The sequence below is a fragment of the Pygocentrus nattereri genome, chromosome 15, assembly GCF_015220715.1.
Source record: "Pygocentrus nattereri isolate fPygNat1 chromosome 15, fPygNat1.pri, whole genome shotgun sequence".
NCBI lineage: Eukaryota > Metazoa > Chordata > Actinopteri > Characiformes > Serrasalmidae > Pygocentrus > Pygocentrus nattereri.
The window spans coordinates 28,070,456-28,093,820 of record NC_051225.1 but is presented as its reverse complement, the minus strand read 5'-3'; the positions used below and the strand labels follow the sequence as shown (position 1 = coordinate 28,093,820).

The 23,365-nt window shown below is 40.0% G+C and overlaps 1 protein-coding gene across 21 annotated transcripts in view; it reads left to right on the top strand.

The window, feature by feature from the left end:
• The window catches only part of LOC108444238 (CLIP-associating protein 1-B), a 96,850-nt gene that overhangs the window by 37,569 nt on the left and 35,916 nt on the right, over positions 1–23,365 (top strand). For 7 of the 21 annotated variants that reach the window (XM_037545560.1, XM_037545563.1, XM_037545559.1 and 4 more), the window contains 14 exons: positions 7,825–7,953; positions 8,468–8,544; positions 9,406–9,498; positions 10,929–11,074; positions 11,479–11,614; positions 13,442–13,512; positions 13,598–13,657; positions 14,220–14,297; positions 17,151–17,318; positions 17,454–17,500; positions 18,532–18,702; positions 19,408–19,431; positions 22,220–22,327; positions 22,686–22,724. In XM_037545560.1, the coding sequence (XP_037401457.1) occupies positions 7,825–7,953; positions 8,468–8,544; positions 9,406–9,498; positions 10,929–11,074; positions 11,479–11,614; positions 13,442–13,512; positions 13,598–13,657; positions 14,220–14,297; positions 17,151–17,318; positions 17,454–17,500; positions 18,532–18,702; positions 19,408–19,431; positions 22,220–22,327; positions 22,686–22,724 (1,347 nt within the window). Of the gene's footprint in view, positions 1–5,001; positions 5,217–7,824; positions 7,954–8,467; positions 8,545–9,405; positions 9,499–10,928; positions 11,075–11,478; positions 11,615–13,441; positions 13,513–13,597; positions 13,658–14,219; positions 14,298–17,150; positions 17,319–17,453; positions 17,501–18,531; positions 18,703–19,407; positions 19,432–22,219; positions 22,328–22,685; positions 22,725–23,365 lie in introns of those variants that run through there. The other 14 variants (XM_037545566.1, XM_037545564.1, XM_037545562.1 and 11 more) reach the window with 5 other exon arrangements.

Sequence of the window (23,365 nt, the reverse complement as noted above, 5' to 3'; positions counted from 1 at the left end):
AATTTCAATACCTTTTTATTTTACCTCAGAAGTTTTACATGTATTTGTATTTTAGAGCAGTGAATTGTAGTACTGCTACAGTTTAAACAAACCTTTTTTTAAATATGTGATTTTAAAATAGAATAAAGCAAATTAAAAGTACTTCTGTTTGAGTATTTTTTCTGTGCTCATTCCAGCAAGGATCTAGCATTGATTTCCATCATGCATTATGAAATAATAACAGCCATTTTATGATTCATTTGCAATTAATGATGATCATTATGCTTCAAAGTCATGAAGAACACAACCCAGTGCAGTATACGATTTACATCCCTCAGAAACTTCCAAGCAGGTCTCATTTAGTGTGTTTTTGTGGAAACTAGTTTCAGTGGTGGAATCTTTCAGCATCAGGTGGAAAAAAATAAACATATATCTTGCAAAAAAATGCACACAAGTAAATATAATATCAGTTTTTTCACTGTTTAGTGTGTCCACTCCTTACCTTTATTACAGCTTCCATTCTGTTCAGTCTTTCCATTCCATTCTGTAGAGTCTTGTTTTCAGGTTTTCATAGAAATCTGTGGGCATATTTTCCACTCCTTCTTAGTTCAGTCTTAGAAGTTGGTTGCATTCAGTGATGTGAAGGTCTGGGGTGTGTCAGCCAGCTTCTTTGTTTGATATGCAATTTTTCTACTTTTTGTCTATATACTTTTCTTACTAAGAGCTTCCTGTCATCCTTTTAGAGCTTGATTTTCTCCTCTTTCTCAAAGATCTGGACTACCAGGTCTCGCATGGTTGTTAGGAGTCTAATTTTCTTTATATTTGCTAACTTTCTTTGACCAAATCTTTGACTTCTTTATTTATCCCCTTTCCCCGTTAATCTGGAAATTAAGTAAATAAAGGGTGAACATCCCCCTAATACTTTAACAGTAACACCATGTTGGGTCCATTTGAAAATGGTGCTTGGACCCCCAGGATTGCCGCTTGCAGCTATATTTGTATTATTATATTATTCCATTGCTTCACAGAAGTGATGTGTGTGTACTGTTAAGAAAGAGAGTGCACAAGTTAAAGAGAGTGTGTTACACTGCCACTCTGATTACAGCAAAGCTAGACCTAAAGGCACATGCAAAAGTGTTGGCATTCCTGGTCAAATTACATTTTTGTTATAAAATAAGTAACACATTCTACAGAGAACACACTTTTGCATATTTTGATGCACACTTACTGTCACTAACAAACACAAACGATACCGAAACTTTACCAAATGTTTCAGTAGTGACTTGGTAGTGACAGTTTTAGCTAATGTTGAGCAAAACTGAAAAATGCTAGCCAGTACATGACTAGCAAACACAGCTTTGAACGGTTATAGACACATAAAATCATATTTGTCATTAAAACATAAAAAATATTTACTTAATTGCAGAAGGTATGTGTTGACGATTCTTAATGATACGCAATGATTTTCCGACTTTTACTTTAAAACAATGGGATCTAACTATTCTCCATGTGGTCATGAGGGACAGGGATGCAGTCTCACTTCCAGCTCTCAAATGCTGGGGTGTGGCTACAATTAGGCCCCGCCTGCAAACTAAAACTCTTTTTGTTTTCGGTGTGACTTGAAAACATGGGACAGTATTTCTTGAATAGTTTGAAAAGTTTTTTTATGTAAAAATTAAACTCATGACAATCATGAATCGTGAAGATTTAAAAAATGCAAAATAATTTTCACAAGTTGAAATTTAGCTTATTACTATCTCAATTAATTCCTTAGGTTTAAATAGATCATAACAATCCTTTTAATGATCAAAAGTCTGAATACTTATTTTTTTTAATAGTTTGTTTTATTGGGTCCTCAGTTTGAACTACTTTGCTAGAATGATCCATATGAAAAGTCTGGTTTGTGTTTTCTGCTCCATTAACAGTGTCTGTGTGGTAACCCAGATTGCTCAGGCAGCACACCGTGTTCCAATACAGCTGTCCTTTCACTGGCTCACTTTCACTGGTGTCTCATCAGAGTGTGTGTCCTGTCAGCGTTAGGCAGCCTGCGGATTCATCAGGAGTATGTTATTTCAGAGAGGAAGCAGGATGGCCACTGCAGAGGTGCAGATGGTTTGGGTTACATGTCTTCCCCCAGCCAGAGGCCAGGCTTGTAAACGACAGCTAACCCCAGCCTAAATACTTGACTACCTAATACCATATTTACAAACAGATATTACTGTGTAAAGTATCCATAAAGGCATATTTTAAATAATATAAATAATAAATAAAAATAAAAATGAATAATAAATAAAAATGCATAAATGTTTGTATGCATTATTGTTATTCCACAGAAAAATGCTAAAAATGGCATAGGAGCATCCTTGAACCTTAACACTGAATAGAAATGTAACGATTTATGAATATGTATGTATATATATATATATATATATATATATATATATATATATATATATATGTGTGTGTGTGTGTGTGTGTGTGTGTGTGTATATGTATATATATATATACTGCTCAAAAAAATAAAAGGAACACTTAAACAACACAATATAACTCCAAGCAAATCAAATTTCTGTGAAATCAAACTGTCCACTTGGGAAGCAACACTGATTGACAATCAATTTCACAGCTGTTGTGCAAATGGAATAGACAACAGATGGAAATTATTGCCAATTAGCAAGACACACTCAATAAAGGAGTGGTTCTGCAGGTGGGGACCACAGACCACTTCTCAGTACCGATGCTTTCTGGCTGATGTTTTGGTCACTTTTGAATGTTGGTGGTGCTTTCACACTCGTGGTAGCATGAGACGGACTCTACAACCCACACAAGTGGCTCAGGTAGTGCAGCTCATCCAGGATGGCACATCAATGCGAGCTGTGGCAAGAAGGTTTGCTGTGTCTGTAAGCGTAGTGTCCAGAGGCTGGAGGCGCTACCAGGAAACAGGCCAGTACACCAGGAGACGTGGAGGAGGCCGTAGGAGGGCAACAACCCAGCAGCAGGACCGCTACCTCCGCCTTTGTGCAAGGAGGAACAGGAGGAGCACTGCCAGAGACCTGCAAAATGACCTCCAGCAGGCCACAAATGTGCATGTGTCTGCACAAACGGTTAGAAACCGACTCTATGAGGACGGTATGAGGACCAGGCGTCCACAGATGGGGGTTGTGCTCGCAGCCCAACACCGTGCAGGACGCTTGGCATTTGCCAGAGAACACCAGGATTGGCAAATTCGCCACTGGCGCCCTGTGCTCTTCACAGATGAATGCAGGTTCACACTGAGCACATGTGACAGACGTGACAGAGTCTGGAGACGCCGTGGAGAGCGATCTGCTGCCTGCAACATCCTTCAGCATGACCAGTTTGGCAGTGGTTCAGTAATGGTGTGGGGTGGCATTTCTTTGGAGGGCCGCACAGCCCTCCATGTACACGCCAGAGGTAGCCTGACTGCCATTAGGTACCGAGATGAGATCCTCAGACCCCTTGTGAGACCATATGCTGGTGCAGTTGGCCCTGGGTTCCTCCTAATGCAGGACAATGCTAGACCTCATGTGGCTGGAGTATGTCAGCAGTTCCTGCAAGATGAAGGCATTGAAGCTATGGACTGGCCCACCCGTTCCCCAGACCTGAATCCGATTGAGCACATCTGGGACATCATGTCTCGCTCCATCCACCAACGCCACGTTGCACCACAGACTGTCCAGGAGTTGGCAGATGCTTTAGTCCAGGTCTGGGAGGAGATCCCTCAGGAGACCATCCGCCACCTCATCAGGAGCATGCCCAGGCGTTGTAGGGAGGTCATACAGGCACGTGGAGGCCACACACAATACTGAGCCTCATTTTGACTTGTTTTAAGGACATTACATCAAAGTTGGATCAGCCTGTAGTGTGTTTTTCCACTTTAATTTTGTGTGTGACTCCAAATCCAGGCCTCCATTGGTTAATAAATTTGATTTCCATTGATTATTTTTGTGTGATTTTGTTGTCAGCACATTCAACTTTGTACAGAACAAAGTATTCAATGAGAATATTTCATTCATTCAGATCTAGGATGTGTTCCCTTTATTGAGCAGTGTATATATATATATATGTGTGTGTGTGTATATACAGTCTATACATGGCACCTAGGCTACAAAAACATTTTAAATTCTGTATTTTTGTGATGTCACAAAAAATCAATGCATTTAACTCTGTCCACCTTTTCAACCTGCATTTGTCATTTACACTGAAATTATAAGGAGTTTTCAGTCTGGATTTGCTTTTTGACTAAAGGCAGGGCAGCCTATCAGAACAGAGCTGATTTACATGCATCGGTAACAAAAACAGCCTGTTTAATTTTAAGGGATGAAGGGAGTTTGGAAATTGTCACATAAAAATAAGTTATGATTGTTTTTGCTACATAAAACCACACAAACGTACGTAAAATGCAGGGATGTGAAACTTTTAATATGCACATTAAAAAAAAAAAAACATAATAGTAATAACCAAATGCTGAGTGTTTTTTTTTTTTTCGACGCTGAGTGTCGTCTGGCCGACATGTTGGCCGCTATTTAACCTGCCCCCCCTTTCCTGGCTTGCGTTATTTACATAATAAAATTGTAACACAGATCAGCCAAAAAAATCAAAATAATGAATTGGCTGAATTGCCAGTTGCTTGTTTGGAACACCACTCAGCACGTTTATCATCTTGGCTGATTTAGCTCATGCAGCCATATAATTGTAATTAATGTGTATAAAATAATAACAATTTGATAAAATAATAACAATTTGATAAAATAATAACAATTTGACAGGTTAATTGAATTACAGTAAGACTGAATGTGAGTGAAGGTGGTTATCATGTTGGATGGTGTGTGTGTGTGTGTGTGTGTGTGTGTGTTTGTGTGTATGTGTGTGTTTATATGGACCCTTCCCCCAGCTTAGTCACCCCCCTCCCCCACCTTGTCAAAATGAGAGGTGGGGCTTAATAAGTGATGGCTCAACCAAACGGTGTGTTCCGGTGTGCTCCAGTACACACACACAGGGAGGGAGCCTCTGTGAATCACTCCCAGAGCACACACAAATTCGTAGAGGAACACACAGACACAGGAGGCCGTGAGAGCATCTCTGCAGAGCACACACACACACACACACAGGCAGGGAGGAAGGGAGGGGCAGGCTGTGGAGACGGGGGGCAGCATGAGGCCGAGCAAGAGTGTGTGACGGCATGTTGAGGAAGCTGGTATGCCGGAGGATCTGCGCCTGTAAGCATCTCTGTTTCTTTCCATCGCAGAAGGGAGGGAAGGAGGGAGCGAGAGAGAGAGAGAGAATGGCAGCTTTGGGTGTGAAAGATGAAAGGGCGTGAATAGTGGCTAATCTTCATCTGAGGGTGGCAGCATAGTGACAGTGTAAATAAGCAACAGGGCTGGATGTGCTTCAGATAGACGAGTATGTTTTATTATTATGTTGTAGCTTAGCATGTGTTCTTCATTGGTTTGGGCTGTTCTTGTTTTATTTAAATGTATGTGGAAATAATTTGTGAATGTGAATTGATTTTCAGTTCAGTCTGGCACTATTTTAGACCCCACTCTTTCTGCTCACGTGGAAAATGTGATAACTAGGATGTAAGCTTATGTGTGTATGTGTGTCTGCCTGGTATTTTCCATGCAGTAGCAACGTGCAGTAACTGATAGTGTGACAGGTAGTGTGAGTGAGAAATAGGTGTTGTTACGAATGAATGATGAATGATGTCCTCACCAAGCTGATGTGGTATATGTGTGTGTGTGTGTGTGTGTGTGTGTGTGTGTGTGTGTGTGTGTGTGTGTGTGTGTGTGAATAATTCATTGCCATTGATTGCTGGTCTGGCACATTTCAGTGCTGTAGCGCTCACGTGTGCGGCTCAAGGGGAATTATATAGCCTGCCGATGCCTCCCCAGCACTTCCACGATAAGGTCATGCTGAACAAGACAATGCCCTTCAGAGAGGGACCTTCAACCATGACTAGCCAATGCTTACCTCCCATCAAAGCTAGCCTAACTAACTAAGCTCATCGCAGTAAACAGAGAATCTAGCGTTCACATCACAGTGAAGTTAGCATTCGCATTAAAGTGGATCTAACATTCACATTCAAGTGAGCGTAACATTCACATCCCAGTGAATCTAGCATTCATATTCCAGTGAACCTAGCGCTCACATTACAGTAACGCCAACATTCACATTACAGTGAATCTAGAATTCACATTCAGTAAATCTAACAAGAACATAAAAGTGAAACTAGCAGTGAATCTAGCCTTGACATCATAGTAAATCTAGCATTCACATTGACGTGAACTCAGCATGCATATCACAAAGAATCTAGCATTCACACCACAGTAAATCTAGCATGCACATCACAGTGAGCCTAGCATTCACATCCCAGTAAATCCAGTGTTGAAATCACAGTGAATCTAACATTCACATTACAGTAAATCTAGCACTCACATCACAGAGAATCTAACATTCACATCACAATGAGTCTAGCACCCAAATCACAGTGAATCTAGCATTCACATCCCAGCGAATCTAGTCTTCACATCATAGTGAATCAACATTCACATTACAGTATATCTACAAATCATACTCATTAAATCCACCAATCACATTATGTTGAATCTAGCATTCACACTGCAGTGAATATATCATTAACATCACTTTGAACCTTCATTTCAACTGAGATATCATTGCTAGATTGCTGATGCATTTGTTTCCCACCTGTTTGTTTCAGCTCCAGCCCCTAGACATCATACTAAAACTGTGGTTGATTAGTTTACATCTCAGACAAATGGCCTGTCCTGTCAAAATAGGCAGTTCTGGACTGCCTTAAGTGACATAATGAGACTCTCTGACACTCGGCAGAAGTCTGACTTGGGAGTATAAACCTATCACATCACAGTTTATCATACATCATTTATATCACAGTGAAGTAGCATTCAATTTCAGTGAATCCAGCATTCACATTGCAGAGAGACTAGCATTCACATCACCACATTGTTACCATTGATTATGCATACACAAATGTATAGTGCAGGGTCACAAAAGCCCTTCAGCTTCACTCAGCTAGCTTGGTATTATCTCAGGACTGGAAACCTAGCATGACAACACACCACAGGTAGTGTAGCATGTCAGCGTCAGCAGATCAAAATAACTGTCAAGGAATTAGTTCCAGTCATGTAGCCTAGGTCATAATAGGTTTTCTTCAGCTCTGCTGTAGTAAGAGCAGTCCAAGCATTACAGCTGGCCTAAGACCTCATCAGCCACACTGATCTGAAAAGCCAAACATAGTATGTCCAATGCTGTTTCATATACTTGTAGGCAGAATTTGTTTACTTACTAAGGGAAGACTGAAATATAAACAAATCAAAAAGGAAACCACTGTAATTTTGCTGTGTTGCAGGTGTAGTCTTCATTAAAATAGTGTAATCATAACGTAGGACCAATAGCACTTCCTTAATCAGGTTAACAGCTTTTTGTAATTTTTGCAAACCTGTTTTCATCTTCTTTTGTAACCGTAACTTTGTTATCGAACTGTTATTCTTATTAATATGTGTGAAAATGCCCATATATTGAGCCCTGTGGGACCTAATTTAGGGGTTTTACATTCAAGACATGTAAAGTAACATTCTGTCTCACCATTGAGACAAAAATGTATGTGATGTACTTTGTGATAATAGTTATAATTGCAGTCAGAGTCTGAGCAAAAAGTAGGGTTGTTTGATTTGTTTTCTTGATAAATGTGTTCTTCTGAATAACCTTCTGTTTGCATATTATCTTGTAACCAAGATCTAGTCAATTATGACATACATATCTGAAGTGAAGGTTCTGCTGTCTTTCCAGATAAAAACATAGATGATGATGACTCTGTGGACGGGGGGCGTTCCTCTGCCTCCTCTAAGGGAGCGTCATCAGCGCGGCGAACAGGATCTATGCGCAGGCCAAGTTCTGCCTCCAGCACCAAGAGCACAGGTTAGCCTAAAACGGTCTTATCTGAGAAATTATGAATAGAACACAAAATGGTGACCACTAAAGTATGCTTACATTTACTCTAGTAGAATCATATTTAACAAGTTTAGAGCTATTGCTGTTAACCCACTCTTACAATGTAATGTGATTTAACATAATTACATAATCGATCACATAGCCTTTATGCATTCATTTTCATTCAATTTACATTTTGAATTGACATTGATCACATGCTTTCTTTTGTTTTTTTTTTTCCTTCTGGAAAAATGTATATACAACAGTACCCTTTCAGAGAATTCAAATTCTAATAACATAACTCCTTTTCTACTTACAAACATATCATATGAAAAGGTTGAGTCTACTCTTTTGGCCAAATGTCTACACTCGTTTATTGAGCTACATGTGAGAAATAACTAAGATTAAAATTACGCCACACATTTGTTATCATGGTGATAGCTGTGACTTGCAGAGGTTAAAACCCTCTGACTTACACATATGTATCTGCTCCTGTCTACAGGTAAAGAGGGCCCCAGTGCCGGTGCTGTGGATGAGGAAGACTTCATCCGTGCCTTTGAGGATGTGCCCACGATACAGGTGAAACCCAATTTACACAAATGCACATTGACTTTTACTTCCAGCTGTAGTTTTAAAAAAATGCTTCCGTTGTTTTATTTATGAGATGAAATAGCCTGAGGTTTTAGCCACATATTTACATGCACAACATGTCCAAATGTATCTAGACTCCCCGTCTTGTTGAAGAGTTCAGATCTTTTAAGGTGCAGCTCGTATAATCTCCATAGAGAAGCACTGCCGATAGAATGGGTTGCTCTGGAACAGACGCATATCAGCCTAGGGTCACTATGCCCAATGCAAAGTGTTGGCTAGAGAGGTATAAAGCCACCAGCATTGGGCTGTGAAACAGGGGAACTGCGTTTGTAAGATGAAGCTCCATCCTGTACCTTTGTGATGAGTTGGAGTAATGTTTGGAATCCAGGACTAACCATCAAACCTCAGTAGCTGACCTCACTAATGCTCTTCTGAATGCACTTGGATAAGCAGATGTCAGTAAACCTTTGGACATATAGTGTATTTGCTATTGCTGCATCTTTGAGTATAAGCTTAAGATTCTGCTAACTATTTTACTCAGCTTAGATAAGCTTTCAGCCTCTCTTGGCCTTAGCTGTGCCATCTTTTTTATAAATATTAAAAACAGAGAAAACTTGTTGATTGAAACACAGAGCCGCAGTAAAAGAACAAGCTTGCCTTATCAGGAATATGATGCATTACTATGATTGTTGCTTTCCTGTGCCAGTCTGTCTCTGTAACAGTGATCGAAAGGCCACTGAGGCCACTGCACTTTCGATCGGTGGAGGCTGGAGAGCTGCCAGGTCTAGTTCAGGTCCTGTTGCTCTATTGATAGATTGAACTGATGATTGTGCTGTGTGCCTGTTTCAGATTTACTCCAGCAGAGAGCTGGAGGACTCCATGAATAAGATCCGAGAAGTCCTCTCAGACGACAAACATGACTGGGAGCACAGAGTGGCTGCGGTGAGCTCATTTCCTGCCCCTCCTCGTCTTCTTATTGGTTGAAGAGCTTAAAGCTCAGCATTGAATTATTTCTTCATTTTTTGCTTTCTTTGCTGAGTTGCGTTAAATGCAGTTAAACAGGACTAATTTTGCTTTCTTTATAATCAAACACGCACTTGGTCATACAAGCACTGACGATGTCCATGATATGTCCAGAAAAGCGCAGTGTATTGTATTGTGACATCATTTATAACAATATATTCTCATATTGCCCAGCCCCACTGTGAATATACAGTACATCAGAGACGACTTTTCATTTATTTACTGTCCAGTAAGAATGGTCATTAAATAACTTATTCCTGCACCAGGAAGAAAAGAAAATTACACACAAGCCTTAACAACTAAATATAGTAATGAACTTTTCAGTACTTGGTGTGTTTACTCTTAGTCTTTTTTACAGTTTCAGCACCTTCTCTGAGGTCTACCTCTTCTCCTTCTACCCGGCAGCTCCATCTCCAACATTCTTTGACCAATATATCCACTATTCCTCCTCAACACATGTCCAAACCATCTCAACCTGGCCTCTCTGGCTTTATCTCCAAACTGCTCCACCTTCACTGTCCCTCTGATCTGCTCATTTCTGATCTTGTCCATCCTTGTCACTCCCAACGAAAATCTCAGCATCTTCATCTCCGCCACCTCCAGTTCAGCCTCCTGTCTTTTAGACAGAGCCACAGTGTCCAAACCATACATCATAGCAGGACGCACTACTGTCTTGTAAACCTTCCCTTTCACTCTTGCTGCTATCCTTCTGTCACACATCAGCCCTGACATCCGTCTCCACCCACTCCATCCTGCCTGCACCCTCTTCCTCACCTCTTTTTTGCACTGTCCATTGCTCTGGATGGTTGACCCAAGATATTTGAAGTCATCCACCTTTATGACTTCTACTCCTTGCATCTTCAACAAGTACTTATCAGTCCATAAAGCCTTATTCCTCATACGAGACGTCCAGTTGTAGTCCTCGAGTACTCTTTTTTTTTTCTCAGTGAGGGCTGCTTGACAGTTACATATCCCTTCAGACCCACAGCACCGAGTTGTCTTCTGACAGTGTGACAGGATGTTTTTCAGATCTGAAGCAGCTTGATTTTCTCCTCTCTCTCAAAGATAAAAGCTTTAAGCGCTGTTTATCTGATGACAGTTTTGGTGGTCTGTCAAGTTTGCACAGTTGTTGGGAGTTGTTCAGTTTCCTATTCTTCATGCACCCGTATCAAATCTTCTTATATCTAATCTCCTTATAAAAACACCCTGAGACATTGACACTCAATGGTTGTTTTGACTGAATATTAAATAAATGAAAGGTGGTGTCTGACTTTACTGTTCTGCTGTTCTTATTTTAATGAAGTAATATATCAGCTAATATCGCTTTTCTCTCACGTTCTGTCATGCAGCTGAAGAAGGTGCGTTCGCTGTTGCTTGCGGGGGCCACGGACCATGAGGGTTTCCTTCAACAGCTGCGGCAGCTAGAGGGCGCCTTCAAACTGTCCGCGAAAGATCTGCGCTCGCAGGTGGTCCGCGAGGCCTGCATCACGCTGGGGTACGTTTGGCTCACTTTTCCACAGACTGAATGGTTGATGTTTAAAGAGAGAGAATGAATTGGTGGACCACCGAGGGCTTCTAAAGAGCTATAATGGACAAGATAAATTATTTTAAAGGCTTTTATTTACTAATTTGAATCATATCCAAAATGGCTATTAAGCGTCTTGCATTACAATACTTTGTGTTTGATGGAAAATAGTGATGAAGGCAATTTGAGTGCATAGACAAATGCAGACATACCACATATACACATTTGACCCATTTAGACCCATTATAGCTAGACATTATAAATAACAATACAAGAAAGAGTTGAATGTTCTCAGAGAACAATGATGGTTTTCACTAATTGTTTGAGTTCAGTAAGTGCGTTAAATGATCCCTGATGTATTCTTCTTCCTTTAGGCATTTATCTTCTGTTCTGGGCAACAAGTTTGACCACGGAGCAGAGTCCATTATGCCTATGCTGCTGAACCTCGTCCCTAACAGTGCCAAAGTCATGGCCACATCTGGCGTTGCAGCCATCCGCCTTATTATACGAGTGAGTATATGGTAGAGTGTCATAACAGCAGAATAGGACCAAGTACAACAAGTGTAATATCTATATTGAAGTACACAAACGTAAACTATAAAGCTACATCTGCATATTCAATGAACTGAGCATTCCAGGTTCATTTACAATCCGATCATCTATGCGAAGTGCGGCTCTCGCGCTACCACCTTCCAGTTTTTCTTTTTTTCTCATAACACACCATTTGGAAGGGCCACTGTTTGGAGTGCAGGGCCCTATAGCCCTAACACTTCGCCCTACCCCTCTATCACAGTGAGAATCAGGATACCCTACCCCTATACGTGAATGCGCAAAACGGAGGGGTAAGTGGACAAGGGGTGAAATGGCACTGGCCCAAGCTGACTCTTGGCCGTCATACACCATTGGTGAGCATTGGTGGCAGACGGTGACCCGTAGTCTGTGGGGAGTGCACGGCACCTGTTGGCTTTAGTCTGTCCTCGTCATCTTGTGTCATCTTTCTTGGCCGATTGAGCATGAATCAGCAATGCCAGTAGGTTGTGAGAGAGGACAATTGAGGACAGAAGAGAAAGCAAGAAAGGAAGCAACACAAAAAAGAGGATAGACTAACACCAATGCAAGAATGGACACTGGAACTGTTTTAGCTAATTCAGATGTCATTTTTGAATGTCATTTTTTTAATTGCAGGATTATGCTGGGGGTTATACATTTCGGATGTTTCTGTCTTTGAAAAAAACAACTATAGCAACTAATAAATATTTTAATTTGTGGAAAATCTACTGAATATTATTTTGAATATCTAAATTTCCTTAAGAATAAGAAATACTCAGTACACTTTAATGTTTCACTTTAACGATTGACTGTCAAGATCAAGTCTAAGTGAGGCAGAAATGAAAGCGAGACTGAGTCAAGGCTGAGTCAAGGCTGAGTCATATAAAATTGAGACCAAAAAAATGACCCAAAAAAAGACCACAGCTCTACAAACCTGCACACACACAGTCAGTGTTGTCTAAGCTGTTTCTTCCTGCAACCATTAAAGGGCAGATTTACTGTTTCCTGTGCAGCAGGTCGTTGAATCTGAGGAAACAACATCCAAATCAATGGCATTGATCAGAACATAAAGTGCATCTGTGCCAACACGCTGGGCGTGTTGTGTTCATCAGTGGAGGAAGCTTTGATAGACAGTGATAGTTGTTGTATCACAGCCAAGACTCAAGACTCTCTCATTTACTCTATTTGTCACATTTAGTTTGCACCTGTTAAACTATTGTTGCATGATTGAATGAGAAAGTTGAAGCATAAATGTCTTGAATAGCCGTTTTGGTCCAGCTTTTTGATTTTTTGCGTGTACATTTTTCAATCATATAGAACTAATTGGTTTCAGATATATGAATAAAATTATCTGTAGGAAGCTATATGATGTTAGGTGTGTCCATAATGAGAAATAGACTGAGCTGTACAGCATCCAGCATTGCAAGTGATACCAGAATATTCATCAAATCTCAAGGCAGTCTTGACAAAAGTAAAAATGTATAATTACAATGTATTGTCCATAGGCCTGAGACAATATGAAAGTTTGGAAATATCATGAACATTACATGTATACATGTACAATGATCCATATATATCAAATTATTATTACATGCATGTATAATATTTTCTAGTATATAGATATATGTCCAGTCTGGCAACCCTAAACAGCGCAGAGCATTGAGAGGTGCAGAGGAGCCTTTTTAATCATATTAAAAACTGAAAACTTTTGTCAGTATGGAACTTTTATATGATTCATACAGAAGACTTGTGTGTGTTTTTTTTTTATGTGTGTGTTTTTTCTTCTAGCATACACACTACCATCGGCTCATCCCCATCATGACCATCAGCTGCACATCCAAATCTGTGGCTGTCCGACGGTAAGGTCAGCACTGACCACCACGTTCTTTTAGTGATCATCGTTTGTCTTACTGATGAATAAATTCATACGTTTTTCGTTCTCAGGCGCAGTTATGAGTTTTTAGACCTTTTACTGCAGGAATGGCAAACTAATTCTCTGGAGAGGTAAGGCCATCAAATGCTGGACTACAAGTCAAGTGGTCTTTATTGTCCTGTAACATTACTATTTTGGAAGTACAGGGTTTTTGTCCAAAAGCAATGATATATTTTTATTAAATGTCTTTTTCCAGGCCTCATGTTGAAACACACCACAGCAGCAGAATACCTTTGGCTAATTTTCGGTTTTAGCAGATTGTCTAAAATTTGGATTTTGCTCGAAAATCAGGAGCTCCAGTGGGTACAGGCTCTAGTTTTAATGCTTTAGTTTAAGAATAGTAGAATAGCACCACACAGGATGAACACACAGACAGAAGGGGTGCTGGAAACTCACATACACACACATAGTATTCATGTCCTTGATCAACCATCGATTTGCTACACTTCTATTAGCCTGAGCGGTTGCCATGGGAAAGCATAGGACATCCCGGTAAGGACTGGGTGCATTTTAGTGCAGTAAAAGAAGCCTGCGTGTGGTTTCTGGAGGGTGGCAGAGAAAACCCTTCTATTGATTTAGGATCCATTTCTACCAGTACTTACTTTGGCCTATTTGTTTTTTCTCTGTGCTCAGGCATGTATCCGTCCTGAGGGAGACCATTAAGAAAGGAGTTCACGACGCAGACTCAGAAGCAAGATCTGTTGCCAGAAAGTAAGTGATCTGGGTTCACATCACCGGCAGTTGCATTTAAGGGAATCTTCCCATGAATGCTGTCGCATGATTGGACAGACCTTTACAGAACATATAGTCAGTCACTGTCCAAAATATAAGACGTATCTCAACTTGTCCTTCACAGCTGTGCTTTACACTGTTTTAGAATTTTATGATGAATGGAAATGCTCCAAAATTGCTTGGAATAAAATCTCTTTACATTAACCTACTTTAAAAGTAATACACATTTTGCAGCTTTTGCCATTTTGAAGATACTTATTTTTTAAGGCAGGAACTAAATGATGCTAAAGTCCCATTCATATAAACTGTAGTATACAGCTCAGTTTTTGTCAAAATGCAGAAATTTACAGTGCATTGTTAAAGGGCCCATATACTACATTTTTCCCACGTTATGTTTTTCTTTGAGGACAACTTTAATAATTTAATAATTCATTATAATTAATTTTTGACTGACCAAGTTATAGACATTCTTTATCTCATAGAATTAAACAGACTGTTTTTGTTACTGTGCTTTTAAAACTGATACATGTAAATGAACCCTGTGCTCCAGGCTCGCTCCTTTTTACTTCAGCATGAATGGGCGGAGCTAAACTGCCATAGGTTGAGTAAGTGGATAAATACAAATGTGTTGTTTTTTTATGGCATCACAAAAACAGTTCATTCACAATGTGCTGTATTTGCAGTTTACTTTCCATATATGGGCTAGGATATAGAAGGGGAGGGAGCAGAACACTAAAACGTTAAAGGAGAATTCCACCAATTTTTCAAAATTCATGCTGAATTCATTGAGATACACTATACTGCCAAAAGTATTCACTCATGGATCCAAATCATTGAATTCAGGTGTTCCAATCACTTCCATGGCCACAGCTGTATAAAACCAAGCACATAGGCCTGCAGATTTTCTACAAAGAGTTCAGTGAATTACAGGGTGGTATCATCATGAAATTTCCTCACTACTAAATATTCCACAGTCAATAGTCAATGATTTTATAACAAAGTGGAAGCGATTAAGAACAAAAGCAACTTAGTCACAAAGCCAACTTTCTGCAGAGTCAATCGCAACAGACCTCCAAACTTCACAAGGCCTTCAGATTAGCTCAAGAACAGCGTAGAGAGCTTTATGGAATGGGTTTCCATGGCCGAGCAGCTGCATCCAAGCCTTACATCACCAAGTGCAATGCAAAGCGTTGAATGCAGCAGTGTAAAGCACTGCCACTGGACTCTAGAGGAGTGGAGACGTGTTGTCTGGAGTGACGAATCACGCTTCTCCATATGGCAATCCGATGGACGAGTCTTGGTTTGAACAGAGCCTGGAGAACAGTAATTGTCAAGTGTTAAGTTTGGTGGAGGGGGGATTAAGGTGCGGTATTGTTTTTCAGGAGTTGGGCTCAACCCCTTAGTTCCAGTGAAAGGAACTCTTAAAGCTTCAGCAGATCAAGAGATTTTGGACAATTTCATGCTCTCAACTTTGTGGAAACAATTTGGAGATGGCCCCTTCCATTTCCAACATGACTGTGCACCAGTGCACAAAGCAAGGTCCATAAAGACATGGATGAGTGAGTTTAGTGTGGAAGAACTTGACTGGCCTGCACAGAGTCCTGACCTCAGCCTGACAGAACACCTTTGGGATGACCTCACAAATGGGCTTCTGGAAGAATGACCAAAAATTCCCATAAACACACTCCTAACCCTTGTGGAAAGCCTTCCCAGAAGAGCTGAAGCTATTATAGCTTTAAAAGGGTGGCTCGACATCATATTAAACCCTATTGATTAAGAATGGGATGTGACTCATGTTCATATGCATGTGAAGGCAGATGAGCGAATACTATTGGAGAACCAAGGCTTGTGATGTCTAAAATGCAAATATAGCCTTTTTATTTGCTGTCCAAAACCACCAGTGTACTTTATATGTAATATTAAAGTAATGGTAAAATAGTGCTAATACTGCATGTACCTCCCCTCCTTTAATGGATTGTAAAAATATGTTTTAGGCCATAACCTTCTCAAAAGCATAATAAATAATGTCTCTGGTACTAGGCAACATGTTTGTAACCATTTCATCTAATACTGTTCTGTGAGGGAGCTTTTAGAGGCATTTAACTCTTTGGAACAATTTAGACTCAGTTCAAGTGTCTTTAGAACTTCCCTTTTAATTCTGTGGAAATGTGTGGAAAAGGTGGAATTCTCTTTAAACAATGTTTACATACTACATCATGCTGTTTTACTAAAAAAATGAGTGAGGAAAATTTGGTTTTCCATGAAATGGGCCCTTTATTTTAAGATGATATTTATTGCTGTTGTCAGAAGAAAACCTCGTATCTCCATTTTTGACCTTTTTCAGTTTTTGAAAATATCTGTTACCCTTTACATTGTATATGAATTTCATGATGAATGGACCAAAAGAAACAGTCCAAAATTACTTGGAAAAAATTCTGGTTCCATTGACTTTTTTCCTTCTCCTGTAAAGTTACCATTTTGGAGATACAAGGTTGTGTTCCGACAACACCGTTATTTTGTATACATGTGAAGAACCACACTGTTAGGATTTTATTGTGTAATTGAGCAACGTTATCATTGGTAACACATTTGTTGTTCTTTCCAACCAGTTTATTTTCAATTAGCAACACCAACAGCTCAGCAGTGCAGCATTTTCATCTAGACACTTAACGTCATGCAGCAACATCATATGGCTTGAGTGAAATTTAGGTGTCATGCCATGGTTCTGTAAAGCTTGTGCAGACTAGCAGCAGTTTCTATGAGAAAGTGAATCTGTGGGTGAAGCATGAGTTGATATATTTATGACTTGACTGCCCCCTTCACACTTTCCAGGTGTTACTGGGGCTTCCATGGCCATTTCAGTAAGGAGGCTGAACAGCTGTTCCAGGCTCTTGAGCTGACCTATCAGAAGGCTCTGCAGTCTCATTTGAAGAGTTCAGACAGCATTATGTCTCTCCCGCAGTCTGACCGCTCCTCCTCCAGCTCCCAGGAGAGCCTAAAGTAAGACATGAATTGAACACAACTGAGTAGCAAACTTTCATGTAACATTTAGTAATACTATTAAGATTTCACTTTCAATTATTCCATCTTTAATCTCTCTCTCTCTCTCTCTCTCTCTCTCTCTCTCTCTCTCAGTAGGCCGCTGTCTGCAAAAGTCCCTGTAGGAAGCAGTGTAACTAGAAGTAAGAGCACATTATTTTCCTTACTAGTGTGACTGAAATTACAGTCTGATAATCCGATTATTCTGTTGAAATGCTGTACTGGATTTCCAGTGGTCACTGGTGCACTGGTCTAATGTGACCAGCATTATACAGCGGTGTTTTTTATATACAGTACTGTGCAAATATTTTTATATGTGCAGATATTTTTGAGGGGATTATATTAGACTGGATTAGATTAAATTAGATCAGATCAGATTAGATTAGGCATAATGCTATCCACTTGCATAAGTCAAAAGAAGTGAAAAAAACAGGAGTTTACAAAACTGGAGTTCAAAAAAAGTTTAAAAGATGCAGAGAAAATGGAACCACTGACAACCTAGAAGACCTGGTAGACCACCAAAACTGTCACCATCAGATAAACAGTACAGACAGATTTGACCTTTGAGGAGAAAATCAAGCTCTGCTCTTACTTCAGATCTGAAAATGTTCTACAAAGTCCATCCTTCCACTGTAAGAAGACAGCCCTGTGGGTCTGAAAGGATGTGTAGCTGTCAAGAAGCCCTTACCGAGAAAACATTTGCAAATCAAAAAACAAAGAAACTGCTGACGTTTTCAGAACAATGGGCTGACCACCCCAGAGTCCAGACTTAAACATCATTACATATGTTTGAAATTAGTCTGTGAGAAATATGAGAAACAGAAAATGAAACTAACTTCTAAAACCGATCTTTGGAGAAGTGTAAAAATATCCCTGCAGATTTCTTTGAAAAACTGAAAGCAGGTCTCCTGAAGGGGTGGACACACTAAGTACTGATAAAATTATTTTGAATTGTTGAGATTTATGGGTAATTTCCTATTAAATATATATTGTTTTGCTATTTGCAGACACTGACTTGTACTTTAAAGGATATTGTGACTGGACATGAAATAAACAAAAGGTGGTCTCTGACTTCTGCAGAGTAGTGTATAACTACATTAATGTTATAATAAACTGTAACTGCTGTTATCATTGTTTATATCTTTCTCTTTCTGCTTCTCTCTCTGTCTCTCAGCTAAAGTAGTTACCTCTAAAGTGTCATCCACGCCTGGCTCGCTGCAGCGATCTCGCAGTGATATTGACGTAAACGCAGCTGCCAGTGCCAAGTCAAGAATGCCCACTGTACCCGCTGCTGCCCCCTTCAGCTCAGCCACAGCACTGCCCCCTGGCTCCTATGCATCACTGGGTAAACACATTACAACAGTATGAGCACAGAAAGTACTCAGTCTAATCTGTGAAAGATTGGAGTGTTCAAATCGGTTTTTTATATATTGCTGTTGTTGAAAGAGATCTCCATGGTAACTTCACAGGAGAAGATAAAACTTACTTTACTTTTAATGTAAGTCAAAGGAACCACACTTTGGTCCATTCATCATGAAATTTACACACAATGTAAAGAGCAATGGGCATTTTCAAATTATGTCAAAAACTGAAAAACGTTTTTCTTCCAACAGCAGCGATATAACAACACAATGCTAGATGATAAACAGAGAAGGAGAACCTGTTTGGTGCTGATGTCTGTATTGCAGTGATTCTCAGTCTTAAAGGAAACCAGGACAACATTGTTTATTGTTTCTCATCTCTCATTGACTAATCGTGTGTTGAACCAGTAATTATGATTTGAATCAGAATTGTCTGCTAGAGCTCAATAAACTCTTAACTATGCACTGGTGGGGTCCTTGGGGTTTGAACCACTGCATTACACACTGTTCAGCTTGATGAGAAGTATTTTTTAGAATAATATTTTTTTTAATATAATAGTACAATTTGGAATCTGTAGCATAATCTCCTAATTCCCTGTGAAAACCTGCCAACCACTTTCTTCTAGCCATAATGCTAATATCATCCTGTTATGCTTTTTCTTGGGTTCCTCTGGTTTATTTGACCTAAGATGCTACTCCTGGTAATGTGGAGGGTAAGGTCTGTGTGTATGTGTGCACACCAAGTCTGTGTGGAGTGAGGATCGCTGTGTTGTAGTCCTCCTCCCTGTCTCATTCTGTGTCATTTACTGTAAACTTGTGATTTCGGGATGCCCAGCTCCAGTCCTGGACTGTGTTCCAACACAGCTGATTTACATACTCACTTATTGATTGATTTAAAATAATCCTCCAGCATTTTTCAAGCTAAACCCTATATATGCTGCACCTGTAGCAAATTAACTTGAATAATGCTGGAATATTTCTTTAATGCTGAAATGAAGCACATTTGTACAGTGAAAACACTGAACTGTGGTCCACCAGCACTGAAGCTGGGCACCTCTGCTGCGATTGATCAGACTACATCTGTGCAAGTCTGCATGGATTACCTGCATGTGGTCTGCTGACTGTAGTCGGCGCTGGACGCCTGCAGATCAGTTATGACTGAAGTGGTCTCTCAAATGAAAGCATGTTTTCATTTTGTTGTATATATGAGGGGCTGAGCAAAAGTGTTTAGAGACCTGGTTTGTAATGAAGTAGTGAGATTTCAGAGGGAAAATAATAGGCCCCAGGTGTCCTTGTATGTTTTGTGCGTTCGTATTTCATCGTGATGCTAATGTTGGTTGTAGACCCTGTACATTGTGTGCATACAGGGTCAGATCTTGACTGATTGATGGTATTACTATATATGATTATTAGAAAGCAAGATTATTATTATATGAACTACAACACCAATTCCAATGAAGTTGGGAAATTGTGTAAAACATAAATAGAAACAGAATACGATAATTTGCAAATCCTTTTCAACCTATATTCAATTGAATACACTACAAAGACAAGATATTTAATGTTCAAACGGATAAACTTTATTGTTTTTTGCAAATATTCACTAATTTTGAATTTGATGCCTGCAACACATTCCAAAGAAGTTGGGACAGGGGCAACAAAAAACACCTGTTTGGAACATTCCACAGGTGAACAGGTTAATTGGAAACAGGTGAGTTTCATGACTGGGTATAAAAGGGAGCATCCCTGAAAGGTTCAGTCTTCACAAGCAAGGATGGGGCAAAGTTCACCATTTTTTCCCTCAGGCGGCACTGCATTAAAAACCGACATCATTCTGTAACGGATATTACCACATGGGCTCAGGAACACTTCAGAAAACCATTGTCAGTGAACACAGTTCGTCACTCCATCTGTAAGTGCAAGTTAAAACTAAAAAGCGAAAGCCATATATCAACAACACCCAGAAACGCCGCCGGCTTCTCTGGGCCCGAGCTCATCTGAGATGGACTGACGCAAAGTGGAAAAGTGTCCTGTGGTCTAACGAGTCCACATTTCAGATTATTTTTGGAAATCATGGACGTCGTGTCCTCCGGGGCCAAAGAGGAAAAGGACTGTCCAGATTGTTATCAGCGCAAAGTTCAAAAGCCAGCATCTCTGATGGTGTGGGGGTGTGTTAGTGCCCATGGCATGGGTAACTTGCACATCTATGAAGGCACCATTAATGCTGAAAGGTACATACAGGTTTTGGAGCAACATCTGCTGCCATCCAAGCAATGTCTTTTTCAGGGACGTTCCTGCTTATTTCAGCAAGACAATGCCAAGCCACATTCCGTGTTACAACAGCGTGGCTCCGTAGTAAAAGAGTGCGGGTACTAGACTGGCCTGCCTGCAGTTCGGACCTGTCTCCCATTGAAAATGTGTGGCGCATTATGAAGCACAAAATATGACAACGGAGAACCCGGACTGTTGAGAAACTGAAGTTGTACATCAAGCAAGAATGGGAAAGAATTCCACCTACAAAACTTCAACAATTAGTGCCCTCAGTTCCCAAACACTTATTGAGTGTTGTTAAAGGAAAGGTGATGTAACACAGTGGTAAACACGCCCCTGTCCCAACTTCTTTGGAACGTGTTGTAGGCATCAAATTCAAAATGAGTGAATATTTGCAAAAAACAATAAAGTTTATCCGTTTGAACATTAAATATCTTGTCTTTGTAGTGTATTCAATTGCATATAAGTTGAAAAGGATTTGCAAATCATCGTATTGTTTTTATTTATGTCTTACACAATGTCCCAACTTCATTGGAATTGGGGTTGTAAGATTATTCATTATAAGCAGGTTTGCAGCAGTGTTCTTCAGACACTACTGTACAGAAGTAATAGACCACCCTTCATTTATTCAGTTTCCAGTCAAAACCTTCAGTTTTTCAAAGAAATCTGCAGGGATATTTCAGTTCAGTCTAAGATGCTGGTTTTTTTTTTGCTTCAGGTAAACCAAGTAATCCCAAACTTGTTCAGTGATGCTGAGGTCTGGACTAAGTTCTTTGTTCTGAGAACCAGCAGCTTTCCATTTTTTCTTCAGTGGCATTTTTCTGCACGTTTTGATAATTTTTAAGTCCAGTTTTGAAAACCCATGTTTTTTTCCACTTATTTTCCTTTTAATTTCCCCATTTTTGATGCCAGTGGATTATCTAATATCTAGTCTCGTCAGAATTATCCCCTCAAAAATGAACTTATGAAATAAAGGGTGGCTTTTGACTTTTGTCACAGTACTGTATATCTTTCACTGTTAGCGATAGCGCTGAAGTGCTGTGTTGTCTTGTGGTACAATATTTTCATAAGCATAAATATGTGTTTTTGTATGGAGGATTGTTAAGTAGTTTGTAACATTTGTGCTCTTTGCACACAGTGCATTCAATCTCTCTCTCTCTCTCTATCTGTCTCTCTCTCTCTCTCTCTCTCTCTCTCTCTCTCTCCCCCTCTCTCCCTCCCCCTCTCTAGGTCGTGTCCGCACCCGGAGACAGAGTTCAGGCAGCAGCGTCGGGGGTGGACCATCTGTTACAGACAGTAGGGGGCGGAGCCGAGCTAAAGTGGTTTCTCAATCACAACGTAAGTTCACTCCTGTAATATTTTTACTTTTAGTCATTGACTTTATACAATGACAACTGACGTTTTCCTCTTTTTAGTGCAGCGATCTGTTTTGTTTCACTGCACTTCTGTCATACCATTTTCACTGAAGTGGTATGAATTATGAGCTCTGCTCTGCTGATGCTCAGAAAGACCAGTTTCTCTTTTATGCTACATCGTAAACATCAGCATGCTTTACATTGTTGCCCATGGCAACAATTGGTGATTGTTTATGCAAGTACTATGACCTGCCCAATGCATGCTGCGTAATGAAGTTTCATTTTCATGACTTTGTGTAACGGAACGCCCTTCACTGCCTTGTGTGCTGCTCATACATAAGGATCCAGATCAGCTAATCCAGCAGGTGGTAAGACTTATGGTAAAGCAGCCTTACTTAACAGTCCAGTATTTACTATTATCCTGTTGTCTGCATGCTTGTGAACCCTCATGTGTTACTGTAGTCCTTGAAGCATGACCCCATATCACACCAGCTAGATGTGTATTTTGTGAGAAAGAAAGAGTTGTTCACTTAACTCTCTCCCTTTGTTTTCATTTGCCTGTATGTTGATGTCCGTCTTTTTCTGTTATCTGGCAGTGTTGAATTTGTTAGTTGTTTTATGGCTTCAGTAATGACTTTTTTGCATGTCCTCAATCCATAAAAACCAAATACCCTGTGTTATACTGTGGATGTTATTCATTATGTGCTGCCATAATTTATACAACACTAACAAAACGTCAGAGACCACCCTTCATTTATTTAATTTTCAGTCAAAATGGATAGTTTAGAGCAGAATAGATATGAGTTAATTCACTTATCCAGCAGATAAACAGCACTTTTCATCTTTGGGAGAGAGGAGAAAATAAAGCTCCACTCTTGATTCAGATCTGAGAAAATACACTGGTGTTGCCGTCCAAAACAGACAAAAAAATGCAAATGAAACAAAGAAGCTATTGTTGTTCTGAGAATGATGAACTGACTGCCCCAGAGTCCAGACCTCAGCATAACTGAAAGTGTTTGGG